The following is a 23,512-nucleotide window of genomic DNA, read 5'->3' on the forward strand; positions in this document are numbered from 1 at the left end:
CTGAAAAGGCGGGAAAAAAGACAACAAAAAACCCCTCAGTGATCTAAGTTAAATTGACACAATCACAGCACAGGGAGCACATACAAGAACAAAAACGTCAAGTTGAAGTCTGATTGCTTCATAACTAAATAGGCCTCAACACAAAGTATCAAAACAGAAAAGAATCACAAGGTTCTTATCATAACTAACTACAGCCAAAGAAAAAGGTATTACCAGTGTGTGCTGTGATAGACGTCTCATGGTCGTACATACACAGTCTGTGCTTTATAGGTAAGTGAACTTGATGATGGAAACATTCAAACCACTTTGTGGTCTTGGGGACTTTCCGGTTGCCATTGGCTGCCATGAAGCTGTAAAATTCCGTGTAAAATCTCCAACCAGACTTTGTAGCAGAAGAGGTACTGTTCCTGAAACGAGATAGACAAAGGGCACGTCTAGCTTTTGGGAACTGTCTTTTTTTTTAAAGGTTTGAACTTTGAACTTTAACCCTACTGTTGGCACTGACCTTTGTTTGAATCATCCCATGCCGCTGAAGTCTCATCTCCTTTACGATGTTGCTCACATTAATCTGAAAACAGGCAGATGGTAGTTAGTGACAGCTCGTGCATGAGCCTTTTTACGCCTATGATTTCAGTTTTTCTATAAATGCACACATTTTGGGCTGTTTTTGTGGTTTTATTTGAGAGTGAACAGCAGAGAGATATACAGTACTGTAATAAAAGCTATAAATACAAAATTCAAACCGATGAATAAATCTAACATAATGGCTTGCACTCACAGGTAAATCGTTCTCCGTGAGGCTGAGGATAATATCAGTGCAGATCAGAACTCCTGTGCGTCCGATGCCAGCGCTGCAGTGCACGGTGACCGGCCCTTTATGGTGCACAGCCCTCAGGTAGCGGATGAAGCGAACCAGTTGCTCGGAGCACTGCGGCACGCCATGGTCAGGCCAGTGTGTGAACTTCAGGTGTCGGACAAAGTGGGTCTCACCGCTCTAGAATAACAATGAGTTCAACAAAAGGTTGCAGTCGTACAGAATGTTTGCATAAAGTACAATAGTTTTAAAGTTTAGAGACATGTTTCTCACCTCTATTTCCACCATTCGGATGACCTTTATGTGGAAATACTCCAGGTACTGTTGGTTCTCCAAGTGAAGCTGGTACCTGCCAGTATCCAGAGGCACAGCCAGCTTCTCTGGCCAGTACTTGTGACATTTGACCCTTCCCCGTTCTACTTCTTGGGTCATCATGGCAATGACATCAGATTTGTTCTCCCAGATCATCTGCCAGAAGGCCATCACTGTGGAAGGCAGAGGGCCCTGGCAAGAGATGTAGAAGAATTCCTCTGCTCCAACTTGCATGCGGATGAAGCTGGCGTTGATGTAATCCTGGTTCTCTCCGATGGCAACGCGGGTTTTGTCATCTATGGAAAGAGAGAAGAAAAAACACCCTTAACTCTCTGCATGTGTGTGTGTGTGTGTGTGTGTGTGTGTGTCTCCATTCACTGCATGAATTCACACTGAAAAAAATGACACCTCCGGCAGCAGCAGCAGCAGCAGCAGCAGTCCTCCATAGGTATTGCTTATGTTTTGTAGACGCTTGATAAACCCATTCATTTCTTGATAATAAACAACAAACACTACTACCTTGTTTTGCCAAAAGCAGGCAATCTAAGTGTACAGTAAATAAAACCAAGTAAACAGCTCTGAGGTCTGGAGTCAGTCTCAACAAACCAGTGCTGTGAAGAAGTTTGTTGGTGATGAGAGGGGTGATACACTGAGGGCAGTTAGGAATGTTTTCTGGGTTAGGCCTCCACCTCCTGCTCCAGAGGTCAAAAAAGCCACAGACTGGGAATCCGGCTTTCTAAATAAAATAGTCAAAGTCTACAAGTAATGGGTCGGACTGATAAATATAAAATAACATGCCTTTTTTCTAGACCATTTGCACAAACAGCAGTTGTTACAGGCTGCAGGCAGCGAAGCATACAGTATAGCGAGGAGCAGTGATATTCCACGGCGGGGTCATTATCTTTTTCACCAAGCTCATTCATTTCAAACCTGACCTCTTTTCATCCTGAAACACAGACCTCAGAAGGCTGGAAAGTAAATGCTGACTGTGAGTTCATATGAACATGAGTAGACTGGTTAATCTGGTAATGTTTTGTGTTTTTCTTACTGTCAACAAATTCCATGAAAAGACAAAAGCAAACAATTAATTCACCAAACCCTGAAATTGCTTATTCTTCTCTGCTGTAGACCTCCACCTATGAAGGACAATAAATAAATAAATACATACATAAATAAATAAATAAATACACATATAAATATATAAATGTAGAAATAAATAAATAATTATTTTTAGTCATTAAAAAGGATAATTTTACATTTCTACATCTATTTATTTATTTATTCATTTATTTATTTATTTCTACATTTATTTCTATTTTTATTTCTACATTTCCACATTTATTTATTTCTGTATTTCTGTCTCCTTATGTTAATGAGGTGGGCAGTTCTAACATTAGTCTTAAGCACGATTGGTTAACTGGGCGAAATGTATAAATACATAAATACATGTATAAATAAATAAATAAATACACAAATAAATAAATACATGTAGAAATGTAAAATTATCCTTTTTCATGACTAAAAGTATTTATTTATTTATTTATACATTTATATATTTATATGTGTATTTATTTATTTATGTATGTATTTATTTATATGTGTATTTATTTATTTTATTTTTTGTCCTTCATACTCCACTGTTGTCCAAAAACTATTTAAAACCGATCATTGAGCCAAAGTGTTGCACTGGGCAGCACTGTAGTTTACTTTGAGTCAATCCCACATACACCGCCCTGCTGCCATTAATACTCATTAGAACAGTGGTCTTCACTATGGTTTTTTCATGGGAGCCACACTGACAGTACAGAGTCAATAGAAGAGCCTCTTCTATCACAAAACACCAAAATCCACCCCTAACCATTTTCTGCCTACTAAAATGTCATCCCATAACATACAATATGTAATATAGCCAATGAAATCTGAATTAAAAACAGGCTTACCCTATTATTGGGATGAGCAGTGGCATGGACTTTCTTCAAGTTGTATCTGTAGTTATTATTGCAGTTTTAATGAATTATGTGTACTGGCTGCATTACAAACAAAGCTTAACAGTTGGACTACATACAAACATCTGTCTTTTAGCTTGTTTGTAACACTTTACTATTAGCTTAATGAGTGCACTGTGGTTGTGTAAAACATACCGGCAGTGGTTGGGAGACTGCAGGCAAAGCAGGTGGAAATATCACTTTTCTACATTTTTATGCTTGTTGAACAGCTGGTTTGATAAAGTACTTATTGGCTCTTTACTCACAAAGGTTTTATTGTAACCTGGTGCACCAGATGGTTTGTTACACAGAACCATCCGAGAAGTCATCCTTGGAAACTGTTAGGAAAAAGGCAGGCACTTACAAAAAATACTGCCAGTTGATTGGATGAACCATCTGTCTGTCTATCGCTGTCTTACCTAGTGAGACAGCTGAATTAATGAGATTGTGCTCAAACTGATTGGTTGGAACCACCAATGGTGATGTTGTGATCCTACAAAGCTGCCTCACAAGATAAGTTGTATTGCATTTGCAGTACCACATTTAACTTGAGTAAAACATTATCTTTAACTACATCTGGCTCACTGTCTCCATTGTGGCCTTTCTGCTGCTGTCACTCTGTGTGTGTAGGAGCTGAGCCCTGCCCACGGTCAAACCCTGACACAGAGAGCAGAGGAAAGGACAGAGAGGAAAGGCTGCAGCATGACTGTAACCCAGGTTCTTAAAATTTTAGAATAGTTCCAATCAGAACCGGGTTTGGAGGGATATTAAAGCACTAGAGCATCAAATGTGTATTAATCCACCACTGAAAATAGTCCCTAACAAAGGCACATTTTACACCTGATTGAGTAATATGCTCTAATAATTACAGCTATGTTGGAAATGAAACTTATAATAAGCAAAATGTTATATATGTATATATTGAATGTCAGACTTTTTATCATTTTGGAAGATTATATTAATATTAATTAATATTATATATTAATATTATCAATGTTAAACACACACACACACACACACACACACACACACACACACACACACACACACACACACACACACACACACACACACACACACACACACACACACACGTCTTGCGTCTTCTCTCATCTTGTCTCTATGAATTGATCTATTTCATTATTAAAGATATAGATCTCTGGTAATGTTAAGGTTACTAACAAACAATGTTGTCTTCATCATCACATACTTTGCTGACTCCAAGTAAATTACAAGTGTGAGACCAGTGAGTTATTGATACTGTGGGAAATGATTTGTTGTGCAGAGGTTACCTAAGTGTAAAACAAATATCTTCACTCCCTTCAGCACAGACCTTACACAGTCGGCTTAGAAAAGTGCCAACAAACAGACTCTCCTATAAATGCTAAGTCTGTGAGTATCCAGCTTTTACAAGCTCTGGCCCACCAGTAAAACTAACTCCAATAGGGGAATATAAAATGAAATGCTGGGGTTTGAACAAATGGTGAAAGTAAAAGTTTCGATTCTATGTGAGGAGGGTAAAAGTTAACAGAAGTCCTCAGTGACACTTACAGGGTAGGATGTCTCTGTAGCGGTTCTTGTCTCTGTTCTCGGGGGATTTTCCCACCAGGCAGTTATCAGAAGGCTTCAGATGCTCCAGGGCCTAAGATCAGGATCAATGTAGGAAAATGTTCAATTGCACATTTCCCCATTTCTAATGCTATAAAATCACATACACACCATGAATTCTTTGACCAGTTCCTGCTGGTCCAGTTGATGCTGCAGAATCTGGATGAGTGCTTTGACCCTGGAGCCTGAATATTGGCTGGACTTAGCAGGGCTAATGAGTGCTAAACTGGCCAGTTCCTCCTCTGATACTATGGGTGGGCCTGAGAAGACAGGGAAGGAGATGAAAAGACAATGCATGTATAATTCAGTGTAGACAAAAATTTCACGCAGAATGAGCACATTAGTAGATGAATAGACACCTGTTTGGGGTGATGTCATTTCCTGAGCAGTGGCATCGAATACATCATCTTCTTCTTCGCTGCTCCAGCCATCTGACTGGGTTTTTCGGATATCTTTGCAGGACTGGTCCAAAAGTTTGGTCACGATTTGTTTCCTGGGGAAGTCAGGGGGCAGGGGTGAAACCAGACCATTTTTAGTCTTCGGTAGCAGGGGTTGAAATCATGCAAGGCTGAGCTTCCTTTCCCTGCAACATTTCCACCTAAAATACAGTATAGGCATGAGGCTAAAATATCTATTAATTTCTTCAGTCTTTTTGTTTCGAGGCTACATCGAATAGGACGCTACACACTTCCTAACTATTTTTGTCTCTCAAAAGGGCTCTCAGCACAGCCATAAGCAACAATTTGTCAAAGGCTGGTGTTTCATTTATTGCTCTTTGCTGCCCCCTTGTGGTTAAAGGTGGAACTCCAGCACGCCAAAACTCATGAGGAGGAGGTGAAGGAGAGAAGAAGGGAAATAAGTAGACATTACAAGAGGAGAGTAGTTAGGGAAGCTACTACCTGTCAGAAGCTCCATGCAACATGTCAGTGACATTGAGGGATGGGCAGCAAGCTTGATGAGAAGGCGTGCTGTTACAGCTCTCCTGTTCCACAGATAAGCAGCCGGAGGCAGGAGGAGCAAGACGTTAGTAGTAGATGTTAGTAAAGAGGAAAGGATGGGTGTGATTTCATTAAAACAATATTCACAGTATAATGACTACACAATGGTTCTTTGTTAGTGTGCATGTTACCTGCGTAATTTCAACCTCATCTGTTACTATAGTCAGTTGGCGTGCTTGAGGAGGTGGTGCGGTGAAGAACATACCATCTGTTTCATTAACTACAGAGTCTGAAGTCGCTTCTGAAACAGCAATCAGAGCAAACAATATATCAGCAGAACTGTTTTTAAATCTTTTTGTGGCAAGCAAGTAGTCCAGAGCTATTTATCATTTTTGATTGTGTCCAATAAGACGGGTCAGCTGAGACCTTTTCAATGCATGATCCTAACAAAGAAACATTCAGGATGTACAGCTTTGCTGTCTTATTCGAGGACAGTAAAGCACCTATTTGTACATACTGTAGATGGTGGTCCAGGTTACATTTGACCCTGTATTTATTCAAAAAATATAAATCATATCTTCACATTTAATAACATTAATTAAAATAATGGTGGCTGTTATGTTTTAGGTAACTTAGGACCATAATATGGTGTGACTGTGAATGTGTTTTTTCTCCATGAACAAATTGTGTAAAATCTAAATAATACTGTATTATAATCACCCATTTATTGATGATATGGTATTTATGAATATAAAATAGATTTGTGGTTCAGAGGTTAGAGGTCATACATACTAATTATGAGGCAGAATATTAACTTTATGTAAGTAAGTAAGGCAACTGTCACAGCTGTTGAACCAAATCAAGTCTCAAGTCCTCATTTTTGTGACTAATATCTGACTTGATGACAAGTCTACAGCTCCATATCTCAATAAAATAAATAATCCTCAATATAACAATAATGAGAAAGACAGGTATCAGAGATCATACCAGGGGGGCGCTCAACTGGCTTATTCAGCATGACATCTGGTGAGGAACAGGCATCAGGGCTGGAAACAGGAACTGGCTGCTCATTTAAAATAGCTTCAGTCTGAGCGGACATGTTGGGTGGTGTAGGTGATTCAGAGTAGGTCAGGGGCAGAATGTCTCTGCAGATGGTGAGCTGTACAGTGCCCTCAGCTTTACGCAGAATATCCACCACCTTACTGTGGCTCAACCCGGACACAATCACACCATTTACCTGGGATACACACAATAAGGATGAGGGTTTCATTGCAGTGAAGGTAATATAACATCTTCATGTAAGATGTATGAAAGGTTGTCACCTCTAATAGAATATCTCCAACTCTCAGCCGACCGTCCTGCTCAGCTACTCCACCAGAGCAGATTTCCTTCACTCTGAGCATACTGCCATTGGTTCCCCCAACCAAAGCGAAGCCAAGACCACCTCCGTCTGGTTTCATAAACTCCACTTGCATGATGCAACTCTAACAGGACAAGGAGGCAAAGGAGAAAAGGGATGAGAAAATAAAGGAGAATTTGGATAACCTGGTTGTCGTTTTTGTTCCAGTGTATTTACAAGACTGCTGAAATATGCAATTATGCTGTCAATACATGAATCAGATGTAAAGAAAGCCTGACACACAAATGCAGACAGTGACCCCCCCACCTAGCATTGAATACAGATGCAGATTGACACACAGTAGACTCATGTTACAGTGTGTGTGTTTCAGGAGACACTTCAAAAGATACACAGTTAAAGAAAAAGAATAGATAGAGTTGGCAACAGGTGATAAAAATGAGGGGCTATTCCAGGAGGAATGAACTTTTGGACAGACATAAATATTTTGTTTAGACACTTACGTCTTGCTCCTGAGTGAGAGAGCGACATCTGAAGTTTCCAGCAGTCCTACACACAGGTTCAGCTGAAAAAAGAGACAGGGATTAATAATAAATCAGCCAATTCCAACAAAAGTACTTGAGTTATCGCATCCAAAACAAATGCTGATTAAGCCACTTTGATGTGAAAGCTGATTAAGTGGAAACATCTGGAAACATCAGTGGAAATTCTCCTCACAACCAATTTCCATCCATGCCTCTGTTTTCGGACAATTAAACTTCTGGAACAGACATACAGAGATGAAAAAACAACACACACCAACCTCCCACCTCTTCGGCCATTTTGAAAGAGAAGTGTTGATGGCTGCGTATCTTCTATGACAGGTGAACAAGGCTGGTCTTTTCAGACTGACCCTGTCCACTGTCCTTTACCGTTGCATGCACTGTCACCAGGCAACTGAGCTACCTGCCCTATAGACCACTGGCTGTATGGCACTGTCTCTGTGTGTGTGTGTGTGTGTGTGTGTTGCCTACAGCCTTGCAGTCCAATACACCAGTGGAGGGCCAGAGGCTTGCTAATTATTAATCCTGCTGTGAGAGCCCAGGATCTGTCTGTCAGCATTCAGATCACACACACACCCGCACACACACACACACACACACACACACACACACACACACACACACACACACACACACACACACACACACACACACACACACTCACACACACACACACCGAGCTGCAACGGGAACTATCTTTCAGTGCCAAGCTCCAGCTTCACACATACAAAGGGACAACAAGCAAAAGGGGCTAGAGGAATACGTGAAGGAAAAACAGTAAAGATCCTTGCCTTCTTCAGGAGGAGAGTCTTTCTCTGGAGAGGCAGGCTCTTCAAAACGAGCAAAGAACCTCCTGTCCTTCTTCCAGTCAAACAGACCTATAAAAAAATACTGATTTGTATAGAGATGAACTGCCATAGATTGTTCACAGGCACAACTATTTTAAAGGGATAACTCTAAAAAATGTGGTGATATACTCTCTTCCCAGAACCCTAACCCTTTCTGGTAATGATTGAACTTAAATTATCATCAGTTAAGCACTAACATATCTGGTTTCCAGGCAATCCATCAGTGCATATAATCGCCAAACTGTCCTGTTCGTTTGTCCTTGGCTTAACTGAAGCAGGAGAAATCATCTCATAAATCCTTTAGAAATGTAAAGCCCTTACCATTCCACTTAGCCTTAGGAGTCACTGGCTGGTCATCTCTGTAAAATTGAAGAGACACAAACAGCAGAGTCACTCAGAAAGAAAATAAAAAAATACCATTCTCATTCTTTCTGTTTCTCTCTCTCTCTAGCCTTTGAGGGCATATACCTGAGGATTTTCAGTTTCACTTTACGAGGGGCGATCTCACAGGATTTCACCGCATCCTCTAGGGTCATTCCCAGGGTGCACCTGCCACTGATGTAGAGGATCTTGTCATTGGGTTGGACACTGCCCTCCTCGCTGGCTGGAGAGCCTGGCACCACAGCCAGACAGTAGATTCCCTGCCATTTGCTGCCAATGCCGCCTGTCAGCTTTATACCTGGGGAGGGCACACACACACAGGCACATTCAGTCACACTGATTGATGACAAACAGCTTAATTTTGGCCAAATTAGTGAACGCAGTGCCCCACCGAGCTGTCCTGAAGGTGTCTTGTAGAGAACAATATCGGGCAGGCTGTCACAGGACGGTGGCGCCACCAGGTTGGTAACCGCCCTTCCTAGGGTCATACTCAATCTTCTTGGGGATGACCTGAGAATCGTCATGGCAAAATCATCTGCCACACTGGTAACATCATGCCCATTTACCTGGCAACAAATAAAAAGAGAAGATATCAATTGACAACATATTGACAATCGCAAAGCCCAACAGATGTTTTTGTATGTGTGTGTGTGTGTACCATGACGAGCCTGTCCCCTGCTCTGAGTCGTCCATCTGATTTGGCTGGGTTGTCCAATATTTCCTGTATGTAGTAGCAGTTGTCCAGTTTGCTTCGAGTGATTGTAAACCCAAAGCTCCCACTCCTGGACTTGGTCAGAACCACTGACATCTCAAACTCTTTAACCAATCCCTGCAAGGCACAAAACAATATTGTATCTGTGTAACAGCTACAGAAATGATCAGAATTACTATTTCATCCAGCTTTGTCACTTAATGTTTAAGCTTAAACACCTTGTTGACTTTGGTGACCCTGCTTTCTTGATACAGTGTCATTTCAAAAATGTGAGTCAAGAACATGAAAAGAAATCCACAAACTTGCCTTTCTTCGACTCTCCTCCTCCTCCTCATCATAATCTTCATCGTTGTATTCCCTTTCTTTCTTCTCGGGTTCTTCTCTCAGCTGTGTGTGGCTCTGCACAGGTGGGGGCAGTATGGTGGATGGCAGGGACGGGGCAGGTGGACTGGCACAGGGAGGCACAGAGGACATGATCTGGGCTGTGATGGGGGTCTGTGGTGGAGCAGGAGGCTGAGGGGGAGGCACAACAGGCAGGCTGTTCTTTGAAACAGCCTTGTAATGACTTGGAAACAGCCCCTGCTGGATTGGGTGGTGCTTGGCTTTGGGTGGCTGAGTTGTGAGTGGCTGAGATGGGTGTGCCAGAGGGCAAGTGGTCGGAGTGTCAGATGAGATGCTGAGGGGTGAGATAGTTGTAGTGGGGATGAGAGGATTTAGGTTCGGATTCTGAGAGCTGAAACTAGAGGATATGTTGGAGGATTGAGAGCTGAGGCCTGTAAGGTTGGTTGTTGCCGTGTGAGTGGCCAGACTGGAAGAAAGGCCGTGAGGAGGTTCCAGAGTGGAGCTGATTGTCAGGTACTCTTCATCTGCCATTATAGTCAGTCCATTTCCCATGAGGCAGTAGGTGACACTTCCATCTGCCTCCTCTCTGACTCCACTGGGGATAAACAAACAACACATAAAGTATATCATAAAAAATACACCACCCTAAACTAAAATTTTCTATCTTAAAGATTCCACCAAAAAAAGAAATGAAATCTAACAGCAGCAGGAGCTCTGCTGTTAAGTTCTGACTCTCGCTCTGACACAACTCCAAGCAATGCAACAACACAGCAAAGAGTTATTGTTGCTGCACTGTAGATTTGAATTTTCAGGGAATTTTTAGGAATACTCTTGAAGAAAATACGACATAAAAACTAAAAAAATTGATTGTGAGATTGTGAAAATACAATAGTTAAATTCATACCAAAAAGTCAAATGTTTTTCCTTTTTCAAATTTAGTGATTTCATTTTACTATTCAATTATTAATTAGACCTTTCAAGAGAGAAAAATGCAAAGGAATTAACCCCCCCCCCCACTATGGACAGTAGTGCGACAATGTTCCCTTGGCAAAATTAAACTGGGCATAGTATCCATTTTTACCATTTGGCTAAAATTTCTGCAGAAATTGTCACAATATTTGGTAGCTCTTTTCTTTCTTTTCTTTAAACTAATAATTTGATGGCACATTACCTGGCATATAGAGAGTTTGAAGCTGTTTTAGGGCAGACGTCCATAAACACAGTTGAACCTGATGTTGTTTTGACGGCCCCCTCTTCATCCTTGTTCTCCCCCTTTGTTTCTACTTCCTGTTGTTCCTCTGGTTTCCCAGCAGCTGGTTGTGACTCAGGTGAGGTGGGGGATGCTGGCGATGCAGGTGAGGCTGGGGAGACTGGTGACGGAGGTGAGGTAGGTGAAGTGGGCGAAGGGGGTGACCGAGGAGGAGATGGGAGAATCTGGTTAGCCTGTGCTTCACCATCCAGACTCTCCTGGCTCTCAGGGAGCACTGGAGATGCAGGAGGTTCGGGGCTTTTCTCTGCTCTGTTGGTTAGATCTTCCTCCTGTGTGGGGGGCTGCTTCTGGGCAATTATGTTGAGGTTATATTGAAACTTAAGGAGCTGACTATAGTCCTCTCCTAGTCGGATGTCCAGAGAACGGGATCGGAACTCACGGACGGGTGCAGGACCCTACAGAGTCAGAGAGGAGGAAAAACAGATTGTCTGTATTACTGGGAGTAACTTGAGACTATGTGACAACATATGTCTTTGTGTTGATGTGCACGTTAGCCCACCAGTGTGTTGTCATCTGCATCACACAGTGGTCCAGGACCCGGTCGGCAGATCAACAGATTAACTTCAGATGGAGCTCCACGTAGCAGAAACAAAACCCTCTGATAGAGCACAGAAAAAAAATGCTGTTAGTGTTTTGATTCAGGAAACTGATTGCTTTGCTCATAATTCATTCTTCTTCTATTTAAAATAAATGTAACATTTTTAGCTGAGTTTGTGAGTGTAACATCTTGGCAGTACAGTAAAGATTAAAGGACACATTAAACAGTATGACACAACCAGTGTGTTATTTTCGGTCGCTTGGGATTAAAGGATTAGTGAACCAATGACGTGGCTGAGATCTTAAGAAGGAGTAGGGTCACTACTGCTACTCGTACACTCTCCAACCCATTCACAATTATTTATCCACACATTAAATCTTCTTTTATGCTGCCCTTACCTGACTTTGGTACTCTGTAGGATTATATACCTGGACAGCATCTTGTAAAAATGTTTCTTTTGTATGTCTGCATTTATACGTTTGCAAAAAGAAGTTCCTCCTGTGAAGGTGGACTATGTGAGGATTATTAATAATGTAAAAGATCCCCAAACTTACCTGGTAAGAGAGGTCCTTAACAGGCTCATTGTTGACAGACAGAATGACGTCTCCCTCTCGCAGTAGACCACTCTCTAGTGCTGGCTGGCCCGGGAAGAGACGCTTGATGCGAACCAGACTGCCTCTGTCTGGCCCCGAGTGCAGCTGGGAGATGTAAAAACTGAAGCCGAGCCCAGACAAACTCTTCTTCAGTACCACTTCATGTGTGTTTTCTAGAAAAGGGAAGAGATGGAGGAGACTGTTGGGGCGCTAAAGAGTGTTGTGTAATCTTTAATCTTACATGGGTCTGTGTGTCTGTTAAGTACGATTTTGAATCTTCTAGAAATTACAGATATCTTCCTATGAGATGTATTTATTTTGCAGCTATATCTCCAAAATACAAAATTAGAAAGGCAGATAATGATTTTTCCACTCTTTGCTTCACTTTAAAAAAAAAAAAAAGAAAAAGTACAGTACAGAGACATAGCTTTGTAGGGACAAGGAACTGTCTCTTTAACTAAGCTTAGGCAGTGAACAGGCAGCTTCAAGGTTTCAGTGGATGCAGTCTCGAGGGAATGAGGCAGCGTCAGCCCTGGATGACTCTGACAGCAACCACAATGTAGCTGTCAGATGACTCACAGTCACCTCTGGGCCATGTGTGAATGTGTGTGTGTGTGTGTGTGTGTGTGTGTGTGTGTGTGTGTGTGTGTGTGTGTGTGTGTGTTTTGTATGTGTGCATGCCTGACACTGTCTATCTTCTTTTTTCTTTTTTTTCTTTTGTGAATGTGTGCTTACTCTCCCCTCTTACCGTCAGTCACAAAGCTGTAGTCCTTGGCTCGACCACTCAAGGTCGTTTCCACGGAGACTTCAGTCCTGGGGAGCTGTGTGAATGATGAACTGGGGGCCAAAAGGGGGCAGGGTGAGTCGGGTCTGGGCTCTAAGATTACTGTGGGTTCCCTTTCTAACAGTAGATTCACCACCTGGGGAAGACAGCACTCGTTAAGCACATCACCCTACTGATTTGGAAATAGTTAGTCAAAAAATCAACGCTGTCATTATTCTGGAGAAGACAGCAAAAATGGGCCGCTATTACTGCAACTATGATGGCAAAGAAAGCTTGTTTGTTTGAATATACACTTGATTGCATGTACACACATACATGTGTGTGTGTGTGTGTGAGTATGTGTGTTTACCTCCCCAGTCTTCTTCAGGCACTCGACAGCTTGTTGGTGAGTCACGCCCCTAAGGTTGGACCCATCAACCTCCAGCAGTCTGTCACCTGTCATATGCACAAAAACAAATCCCATCATCATTAGCAGCATCAATACGTAAACGGTTTGTGTGTGTTTGATGTATGTATGTGTGTGTGCGTGTGTGTGTGTTTGTGTGGTTGACTGGCATGTCAACAAATCTGAAAGTCGTTCCTGTTCACTGAGGCATGAACCAAGCAGACAGCAACAGCACTGTGGCTCTAGTATGTAATCTAAAGTAAATTCTCTAAAGCAGCATCTTAACTCTTTTTGCTGACTGTTGGGTTTTTGCACTATTCTTGAATTACACTCAGTTGTGTAATAATTTGTTAAATACGTAGAAATATAACTATGGGCCCTTTTGGCCAACAATAAAGACCAGAAATATGGCATATATTCCACAATACTTTTGTACTGTACACATACTGAAACATCAAATTAAAGGATTACCAATCTGAATGCGTCCGTCCTGCTCTGCAGCACCTCCGGGCACCAGACTCTTTATGTAGATGCCTCCAAATCGCACATTGGTGTTTATTCCTCCCTTTTGGCAAAGACGATTTCAAAAAAGTAATTACGCAATGATATAGGCCTCAATTAAGGCAGTAATGTCACTAAGGTACAGTTTCTTTGGGTTTCAATATGTCAACATGACAAAGCTACTCTCTAGAAACATGCACAACCTTTCACTTTGTTATTCCTGCTCATTTAGTCATAGTACGAAGTGAAAAACTAACCAACACTCCTATGGGGAGACACAGTTTGGAAACACAAGATAAATACTGTATAATAAAAAGGCAAAGTAAATCACTCACAGCAACACTGATGCCAAGGCTGCCATTGCTTTTCTTCAACTCCATTATAAATCGCTCCCCAGTTTTCAGACTTATGACAGAAGGAGATCGGGAACGAGCTTTCTGAAATCAGGAAGGAGTAAATAAGGAGAAAGATAACCAATATTTTCAGGTCACTTGCAAAGCTGGTGTGTCACAACAACTCAGAGTTTTATTACATTAATTAGAGCACATAATCCATTTAACAATTATTATTGTTTCAACTTTATCATCAGTTTTCACTGATATATGTGTCGGTTGTTCAATGTCTGGTGGTGTTTGTGCAGTGTGCGTGTATTTATATGTTCTCAATGTTTGGTGGTGTTTGTATAGCTGTTGTGTGTATGTATATTGTTCGTGTCTGGTAGGTCTCTGACAGATTGTGAAAACGAATTTCCCTTTGGGACAATAAAGGCTATCTATTCTATATATTCTCATGCTGACTTTGCTTCCACGGCAACAGAGTCACTTACTAACCTCTGGGTCATGTATTCGCACAACAGGAATGTGAAGCCTCTTGCCCTGCTTGGGGGTTGCCATGTTGGACAGAGTCATGGCCTCCTCAAGTTCCTCCATGGCGGGGCGGAACTCTATGCCACTCAGGGTTGTCTGTGAGCCAAAGCCTCTCTCCAAAGCCAAACCGAGCGTGCTTTGACTCAGGGAATTCCTACTGTCCCTCAGAGACTCTGATGAAAGAACAACAAGGTAGGATGAAGGTACATAGTCGTGGTTTGACAATGGTTTAGAAATACCTGCTGAATAATATTAACTAATGAAAGTCTACACACAGTTGAGAAAACAATGAACACATCTTACGTTTAGGCTGGGACACAATGAGCTCCACTTCATCAGGGCTGCTCTGTAAGATGGCAGCAGCATCACTGAATGTTACCCCTTCCAAACTAATCTTGTTAAGGGAGATGAGACGTCCACCTGAAAAAAAATCAACAAATTATTAAAAAATCCTTATTGTAGGTTGTCGTGCAGCTAAATTTAGTTTCTAACTTGAGCAAAGTTACATTGCATCTGTTACGCTGTGCCTGTGTCTCCGTACCAGGTTTGATTCGTCCATCTTTGTCTGCAGGCCCATCAGGCACAATGGAAGCAATGAAGATTCCAAGGTCAAGTTTACCTGTATTGTCCTCGCCTACTATCACAAAGCCTGAAACAAGACCAGAGAGGAGGTGAAGACAAAAGCATCCTGTTAAAGAATCATATACGTGGCACTCTGCTCATTAATTTAACATCAAGCTCATAGCAAAGTGCTGCTTAGAAAACTCACCAAAGCCAAGTTTGGGATCTTTTTTCAGGTTCACACAGATTATCTCTCTCTCTGGTGGGGTCCTGGTTGGGGTGTCAACTACAAAGAAAATGTTTTACATAAGGTAAATTATGCCAACTATAGAAATATTCATTTTCTTTCCATATTTACAGTGTGTAGTCTGATCAGGATCAGAGAGACAAGTAAAAGTCTAACATATGTTTAGTTTGGTTTAGTTTAGTTTAGTTTAGTTTAGTTCAGTCAGGAAGGCTCCACTGAATTAGCCAGCTGCATGCTGAGCTATAAAGGGAGCGCAATGCAAAAAAAAAGAAGAGTGGGCCGTTAGCAAGACATGAATTGCAGAAAGACCCTTGAGCCATGAAAGGACCAAAAAATCAGAAACGTTGTGGCTGGGGTGGTGGAGGCAAGCTTTTCCAGCAGTAACAGTAAACAACAGTGTTGAAGTACTGTAGCAAGATAGGTGCAGGTGGGAGTCATATTTAAAGTGACTGCCTTGTTGTGAGAATGGCTGTAATTGATGTGTGACTGATAAGGTATGCTGATTCAATCAGTGGCTGCCAGCTGATTACAGCTGGGGTGTATGACTTCTGTGTCCTGCATGAACTATTGCAATACCTCATTTTAGTTTAGGAGCCCCATTAACCATTGCGCTGGGCAATAGCTACTCCTCCTGGGGTCCTCAATTAACACAGAAGAACAAAAAAGAAACATAAAAGATGAAAGAAAAGAAGAGAGCATGCAAGAGAGTAGCAATATATGTTCAAAGCATACAGAGAAGAAAAGTGTAAAAGAAAAGAAAAGAAAAGAATGTATGTAAGTCACAGATAATTCACTGTGCAAGAAGAAGACATCCAAACTCCACCAAGAAAGCCCCCTGCTGGCCAAAAGGGAAGGGTGAAGCAAAGTGTGAACCCATGAGACACCATGCAACCCTAATTTGAATATACAGACGGGTGAAAAACCGAAAGTTGGGAATAAGGGGTCATTGAATGTTTTGATGAGTTTGAAAAAGTTGTGAATCATATGTTGTGGCCTTTGCAGTCACCAGATCTCAACCCAGTTTAACACTTATGGACAAATGTGTTTGTCAAAACTCCACAACCACGATCAAAACACCAAATGAGAGAATGTCTTTTGGAAGAAAGGTGCTCTTCCCTCTAGTAGACTTGTATGCAAAGGATCATGGTTGCCAATCGGCTTCCTAAAACATTTTATGCTGCTATTTTCTGAATTAGTCACAAATCTTTAAGTGTTCAGAAAAGAACATTTTAAATAATTGACATATTCACCTCGTATAGAGGAAGAGGCATCGGAGTCTTGCTTCTGTAGTGAGACACTGGACATCATTCTGGGAATCGACTCTGGAGTGCTTAAACACACATGTGCACAGTTCAGAAAAGTGTTTTATCTTTATTGAAGTATACTTTTGTAATGAGAATATAAACATTATGTTCGTAAAGTGCTACCTCCAGTACTGCCGCTCTTTCAAGTCTCCTGTTTCGGGAGGCTCCTTGTTCAGCTCTCTGCTCATCTCCCTCCTCATCTCTCTCTGCTGGCGGAGACGCGCCTCCAGCTTGGCAGTCAGGTCGTCACAGGACTTGGAGAGGGAGTCTGGTTGACCAGGTGTTAAACCTACATGGTTCAACATGCCCTCTGAGCATGACAGCCGCTTCAAGTTCAGGTTACGAGCCCGGTAGACAGACATGTTTTCATCTGGGGTAAAAGAGGAGAATTAGGTTTTGTTTATTATTTGTCATTGTGAGCTATAACCTTTGTGTGCCAGCAGGAGCTCCTTTCTTTCAAAGTTGGAGGCAATACAGTGCACACAATCAAGAAAAGTTCCCACCTGATATCATGCTGTGGTTCATTTGACGTGACGTCATCTCACTGTGGAACTTGTGCTGTGCTGAGCAAAGGTTCAGGAGGTACTGTGCTATTTTTGAGCTCTCTGTTATGAAACTGTGCTTTTTCCCACTGGGCCCTCCACACTCTATAATCAGTTTACGTCGCTGGAAGACAGACACAAGTCATCATACATTTACTGTGAAGTTCATGACAAAATGAGCTGTATCAGTATTACAATCTGATAGGTATTTATTTTTACCCCAGTGGATATTGAGTCAGTCTCCCTCCAGAGGAAGCGTCTGGTGACAGTCCGGAGGTGGTTCTTCATCTCGTACACTATGATTCCTTTGGCACAGACTCCCAAAACCAACTCTCCCACCACCTGCCTTTTCTCTCTTCCCACACGGTGGAACATAACCCCATACTCTGGGCACTGCTGGGCAATCTGATGACATATAGACATTAAAAAGACAAAGATGTGTGTCTGTGAGTGTTTGCATTATATTTTACATTTTAGGGATGTAGCTGGCACGCATTTAGAGTGATTTACAGTACGTGCAACAGTAGAAGTACTATAAAAAATAAAAGCAGTTACTCGTGCACACTTCAGCCTTATTACATAACTTTGCAAAATATAAGCTGCAATACAAATGAATAGCAAAAGAAGAAGAAGATTTTGCGTGTATATGTGTGTGTGTGTGTGTGAGTAGGTGCATTAGCAGTCTGTGTACCTTCAGGTACTCTGTTTCTGCCTCTTCAGGCAGCATCTGGGCATGACTTGCATGTAGTCTTGGCAACTCTTCCTTAACACTGGGCAGAGCCAACTTCTCGAGCATCCTCTTTGATACATAATGCTCTGGCTGGTAATAATTCTTGCCGTACAACTATAAGACACAAAAAGAACTAAATGCACTGATGTGACACAAACTAAAAGATGATGCTAGTTGTTAAAGACTTAAGGTGAACAGTTTTCCTTATGCCCTTAGTACCTCTGGCATGTAATCCCCAAACTCAGCTTGCAGAGCAAGAGCAGCCAGAAACAAGCCCGTCTCCTCATTACAGTAAAGCCTGTCCTCCAAGATGTCCTTACGCAGCTGTAAGTAGTACTGGTGACGTGTCAGCCTGTGCCTGGTAAACATAAGAAAAGTTAAAAAAAGCAGCAAAATCTCATGAAACTATGTATATAAGAAACATAAAGTATATGCAGTACTTACAAAATGAAGGAGATATCATCAACAAAAAATTTGACTCGAAGAAACATTAAAAAGGAGGCTATCTGCCCTTTTTTCCAACTGTCAGGAGCAACTTTAGAGATTTTTGTTTCATGGTCCAAAAAGAAATATTCATCATCTACAGATAGCAAAGAAAAACTGAATTTTAGACATCTGAACTGATTCAAACAACAGACATCCAATAAAATGATTCATCAATGCATGTAATTAATTACACAGTATACAGAATTATCATTAAGTCCCTTCATCCCTACTTCATGTGTGATATAATAAGTTGGAATATATTGAACATTTTGAAATGCATGTATGTATGTATAAATTGTCATTGTACGGATGTTTAATATTTCGAATGCCCAGGCTTCCTCTCACCATCTAGGAAGGCAAGACCAAAGTAGAAGTGCTCCACTAAGTTTGCATGAGCCACCACCATGTCAAACACATCTCTTGCTCTGGACTTGATGTCACAGCGGACCACCACGTACTGTCCGTTAAGCAGCACTACAGTCACTTCTCTCTGAGACGAACATGAACGGCCCTTTTTAGACTGTGGTGGACATACACAAAGACACGCAGACATAAATAAAACATTCACGTACATGTACATATACAAACATAATGACACTGTACATACAAACATAGTTTAGCATGCAAGAACAAATTAAGAAGTGTGAGAATGCAAATTCAAATAGTGAGTAAAAAAAATATACATTCAAAATGATCAGTGGCAGATTGAAGCAGAGGAAGTGAACAGGCAGCACTAATTTACCACAATAGATCCTGGAAGCTCAAGAACAATTTGTTGCTCGTCTGCCATTCTGATGAATTCAGGACCCAAAGCCTGGCAAGACAAACATTGATATTATAAACACTCGAAGCAGCAGCATATCCGATGATCTCTTCTGCTTCCCTGCTTGCATTTCTGTCTGCTCTTAAGATAAAATTAGACCCTCATCTGTACCATGTGCTTCATAGTTTCTCATTTTCAGTAAAACAAACATGAGCTGAAATTAGCTTGTTTAGCATTACATTTGTCAAACACTTTTGGTTGTACCTCAGTCTTTTTTCAAGCACTAATAACACATTCCTTGCATGCATGAGTGTCAGAATAAACTTTGATTTGTGTCGACACCCAAATATATCCCTATTCTTACCTTAGCTTTCCTCTGGCTCAGGCTGAGGGAGGATTCGCTGAAGGTGATGGAAGGACTGTGAGACCTGCCCGATGTCTTGGGAGAGAGGTCGTGGTGAGGGCTCCTGCCAAGCCAACTGCAGTTGCTGTCCCTGTGACGAACCCCGCGAGGGAGTCTGATGGGAGAGAGAGAGGGAGGGAGGGAGGGAGGGGGAAGCGGGGAAGGACGGATTGTGTAATAGTTGTGCAGACAAGTGAGAAAAGTCAAACTCTGAGACAATGTCATGTCCCCCCAATGTCGGTACAGACAATGAGCGAGGGCAAAATGAGACGCAGATGCATATATTTTTGTTGACATGCACATGAAACTTAACAGCTACCTCAAATATTACTCTAACTATGTTGTTGTGCTTATACAGTTCATGTAAATATAGTACATGCCTGTCCAAAGAAGAGTGGTACAAAGGTGTGGGAGAGCTCCTTGGTCTATGTCTCCACGGTCTCTGAGTTAAACTCCCTGTAGGACAGACATAAAACACCAGAAGTGTCAAAATATGTATCTTATTAAACAAAACCAGTGAAATAGAAATTCTGTGTTATTCCACAATTACATCCACACACCTTAACATATTATTATGCTAAATACATTAAATAATTGACTATTTAGCTGAAGCAAAATAGGTATGAATTGAGTGAACACATGCACAAGAAATGTTATTCTGACAACATTTAAAAATCTCTTCTTTCTGCCGTACTGTTCTGTTTTTTCAGTTTTGATTGTCCCTGCATAAAGAGCATACCTGACTTTGAGTCAGAGTCTGTTGAGTATCTTCTCCCCTCAGCACAACCTTCGCTGAAATGGTCTGGAAATGGCCCTCTCTTTCCTGTCAAGCAGGTAAAAGATAAAAGATGACAGTAGTGTTTCATTCCTGTCTGTCTCTGCTCTCCCCAGAGACACTAAGATGTTTGGACAGAAGTGAGGCTAGCAGAGAGTTTTAGCCTGGAGCATCCACGCTTACTATCTGATTATTGGCTCTCACAGGAGCCTAATCCTGGACTTGCTTTAGGTTAAGATTTTAATCCTGTTGACCTGTACACTGACTTTTTTTCAATAAGAATGACTAAATGTGTAGAATGTAACAATTTCTCACATTGATTTATCTTGTACACTTCTGTCTCCACAGCGGAAATAAATTGAAGCAATAGAACAAAACAGGATATTTAGTTGGGATTTATAGCCATACATATAAACATAGTATCTGTTTTTAGAACATTATAATTGTGATTTTTGTCACATGACTTATTTGTGTCATCTCTCAAACAGCTCAGACACTAACTTCTGCTGTTTCAGTCCTAGTTATTTGCCAACACTGACACATGTTGCCATGCAGGATTTGAAAATTTTAAATCAGCTCCAATATTCTGAAATACTACTCACTGATGTTTGCTCAAAATCTGCTTGGTTGTCAAAATCCCTGGTACAAGTTCACAGTGTTAAAATAATGTTCAGCTCAATTTTCTCTTCTCTTAAGTGATGTTGTGGATGTTACTTGTGTTTTCAACTTATTTATCAGACTTCAACATTTATGCTCACCATGAAGTCTTTCTCTGATCATCTGACTCCTGCCACTCAGAGGGATGTTGCTGTCTGGCAGAGAGCTGTGGTCCATCTGGAGAAGAAGAAACCACGGCTACTTACAAGAACTTTTTGATTATCATGCATCTCACTTCTGACAGGTATTTATTTAATTCTGACATGTACACAATGGCCTACAGAAAGGCTGAAACTCAGACAGCCACATATCTAGACTCACTGATTCATGAAAGACCTCCTCCACCAGCTGTCTGATGACTTTGGCAGGGGACGGCAGGATGGAGGCTTTATGGTGAGATTCGCAGGCTTCCAGGATGGAGTTGAGATTTACCCTGCGGTGGGCCAGATCCTCACACATACTGAGGAGGAGGCTGTTTAGATGGTCACTCAACTGGACTGGCTGAGAAGAGATAGAAAATAACTGTCATAAACTGTGGTGGGAATAATAAAAAAACAACAACTGGTATACAACCATGTATCAGGAGAGCCTACCTGATTTTGAGGTAGGTGAAAATCAACTGACCAGTAGAGAGTCATACCCAGTGAATACACCAGCATCTGCAACAAAATCAATCAGTAAGATATAACAGATAGGACATATTGCTGTACAGCCATATTACCATCTAAAATCAGGCTCTATTTCAACTCTTTAACATAAACAACAGAATTTTCCTCATGCGTGATGACACTGCTTTTTATTTTTGAAGTACGATTTAGCCTGAAATCACAACTATAAACATTTAAATTTGATATTTAGTAATTGAAAAGCATGCGTGTTATCATGTGAGCAAAGTGTGGATTTATGAGTTTGTACTCAACATTGTAAAATAATTTAGTTTTTGTTTATTGAAATCCTCATTTAAGCACAACAAATGTACAATTACTATGTATCAATTAAAAGAAAAACTGCTAAATCTGTCCATGTGTTTAGTTTTATAAAAGGCAACAGTGACACCTGACTGTGATTTCCACAAAAATGCAAAGTGAACATCAGCTGATGATTTAAAGGTGTGTTTTCCCCCTTTTTTCAGCTTTAGATTGTGAAGGATTTATAACTTCCACATGTGTTTATGAAGCACATATACACACATTTGATGAAAACAAAACTTCTCATATGTTTAAAGATTTTCATCAGAGGACTGAATTTAGAGTCTTTTCTATGCAGTGCTGAAATGATTATGAAATGCAGAATGTGGAGTAGAAGCCCCCTGTTCAGGCACTAGATGGCGAAATCACATCACTCAAGCATCAACCAACTCCTGACACACTGAGATTTCACAAGCCAAGGAAAAAGATATATCAGGACGTAACAGCACTAACTTATAACCAATCCAACTGACCTCAGATTTTAAAGGTATTGATTAAATAAATAACAATATTGTGAAGAGTTTGACAAGTCTGCCATGTGAGGTATTAAAACAGTAATGAGGATGCATGCACTGACCCTCTCTATGGCAGGTTTGGTTGAGCTGGCACGGCCCTGCAGCATCTCTGGAGCAGTGAAGGTGGATACCTCATCTGATAGGCCGCAGTTTTTAAATGCTAAGGTACCAGTGGCTGACAGCAGCAAGGAGGTGGGGCTTATGATATTGCACATATTATTGTGACCTGGAAAAAAGGTGGAAAGTCTGTAATATATAGATTGATAATGCCGTTGATTCCCCTGTACAGTCACTGAGTAACACAGAAGTATTGCAAGATATATTCAAGTGGTTATGTTACATTTACATTGCAATAAATCACTGGTACAGTCATAGTTTAAGGATGTGGTAAATATACATTTGAATAGTGCTTTACCCATATAGGAGACATCCACTAAAGACTCTGCAGTGCCCAGCAGCAGGGACCAGACCTCGTCCTCCAGTAGAGGTCCCCCTCGTGCCTCCAATACTTCAGCTAGTGTTACAAATGTGCTGCTCATCCTGCACACATTCCCACCATGCACCTGAGGATGTACACACAAACAATACACATAAAGCAGAGTAAACACATACATGTACAAGCATAGTATTCTCTGCTGGGTGTCAACCATCTTCTGAATCTTTCTGTCATCCACCTTCACTACAAGCGTCTACTTCATCTTCACATCTCTCTGCACGGATATTACTGTTGTCACAGCCTCTCAACACTATTTTGTATTCAGAGCGAGTTATAAGGGATGCTTCTG

At 41.2% G+C, this 23,512-nt stretch overlaps 1 protein-coding gene across 1 annotated transcript; it reads right to left on the minus strand.

Annotated features, from left to right (window-relative positions):
- Positions 1–263: 263 nt before the first annotated feature.
- ptpn20 (protein tyrosine phosphatase non-receptor type 20) lies at positions 264–23,266 on the minus strand. The gene is given in 47 exon segments (XM_053332762.1): positions 264–407; positions 506–568; positions 779–994; positions 1,088–1,422; positions 4,663–4,753; positions 4,831–4,979; positions 5,079–5,212; positions 5,619–5,701; positions 5,849–5,958; positions 6,645–6,894; positions 6,980–7,141; positions 7,518–7,579; positions 8,348–8,434; positions 8,726–8,763; positions 8,873–9,083; positions 9,177–9,351; positions 9,444–9,614; positions 9,804–10,434; positions 11,011–11,504; positions 11,609–11,707; positions 12,202–12,413; positions 12,989–13,160; positions 13,374–13,459; positions 13,881–13,974; positions 14,246–14,347; positions 14,741–14,949; positions 15,080–15,196; positions 15,318–15,425; positions 15,546–15,623; positions 16,835–16,914; positions 17,012–17,258; positions 17,392–17,554; positions 17,650–17,835; positions 18,122–18,274; positions 18,380–18,518; positions 18,605–18,740; positions 18,992–19,166; positions 19,389–19,460; positions 19,774–19,927; positions 20,193–20,268; positions 20,552–20,635; positions 21,346–21,421; positions 21,514–21,547; positions 21,549–21,745; positions 21,838–21,903; positions 22,790–22,953; positions 23,143–23,266. Coding segments are annotated over 47 exon segments (7,176 nt in total). The 3' UTR covers positions 264–296.
- Positions 23,267–23,512: the final 246 nt, after the last annotated feature.

This window comes from Scomber japonicus, chromosome 14 (assembly GCF_027409825.1).
Source record: "Scomber japonicus isolate fScoJap1 chromosome 14, fScoJap1.pri, whole genome shotgun sequence".
Taxonomy (NCBI): domain Eukaryota; kingdom Metazoa; phylum Chordata; class Actinopteri; order Scombriformes; family Scombridae; genus Scomber; species Scomber japonicus.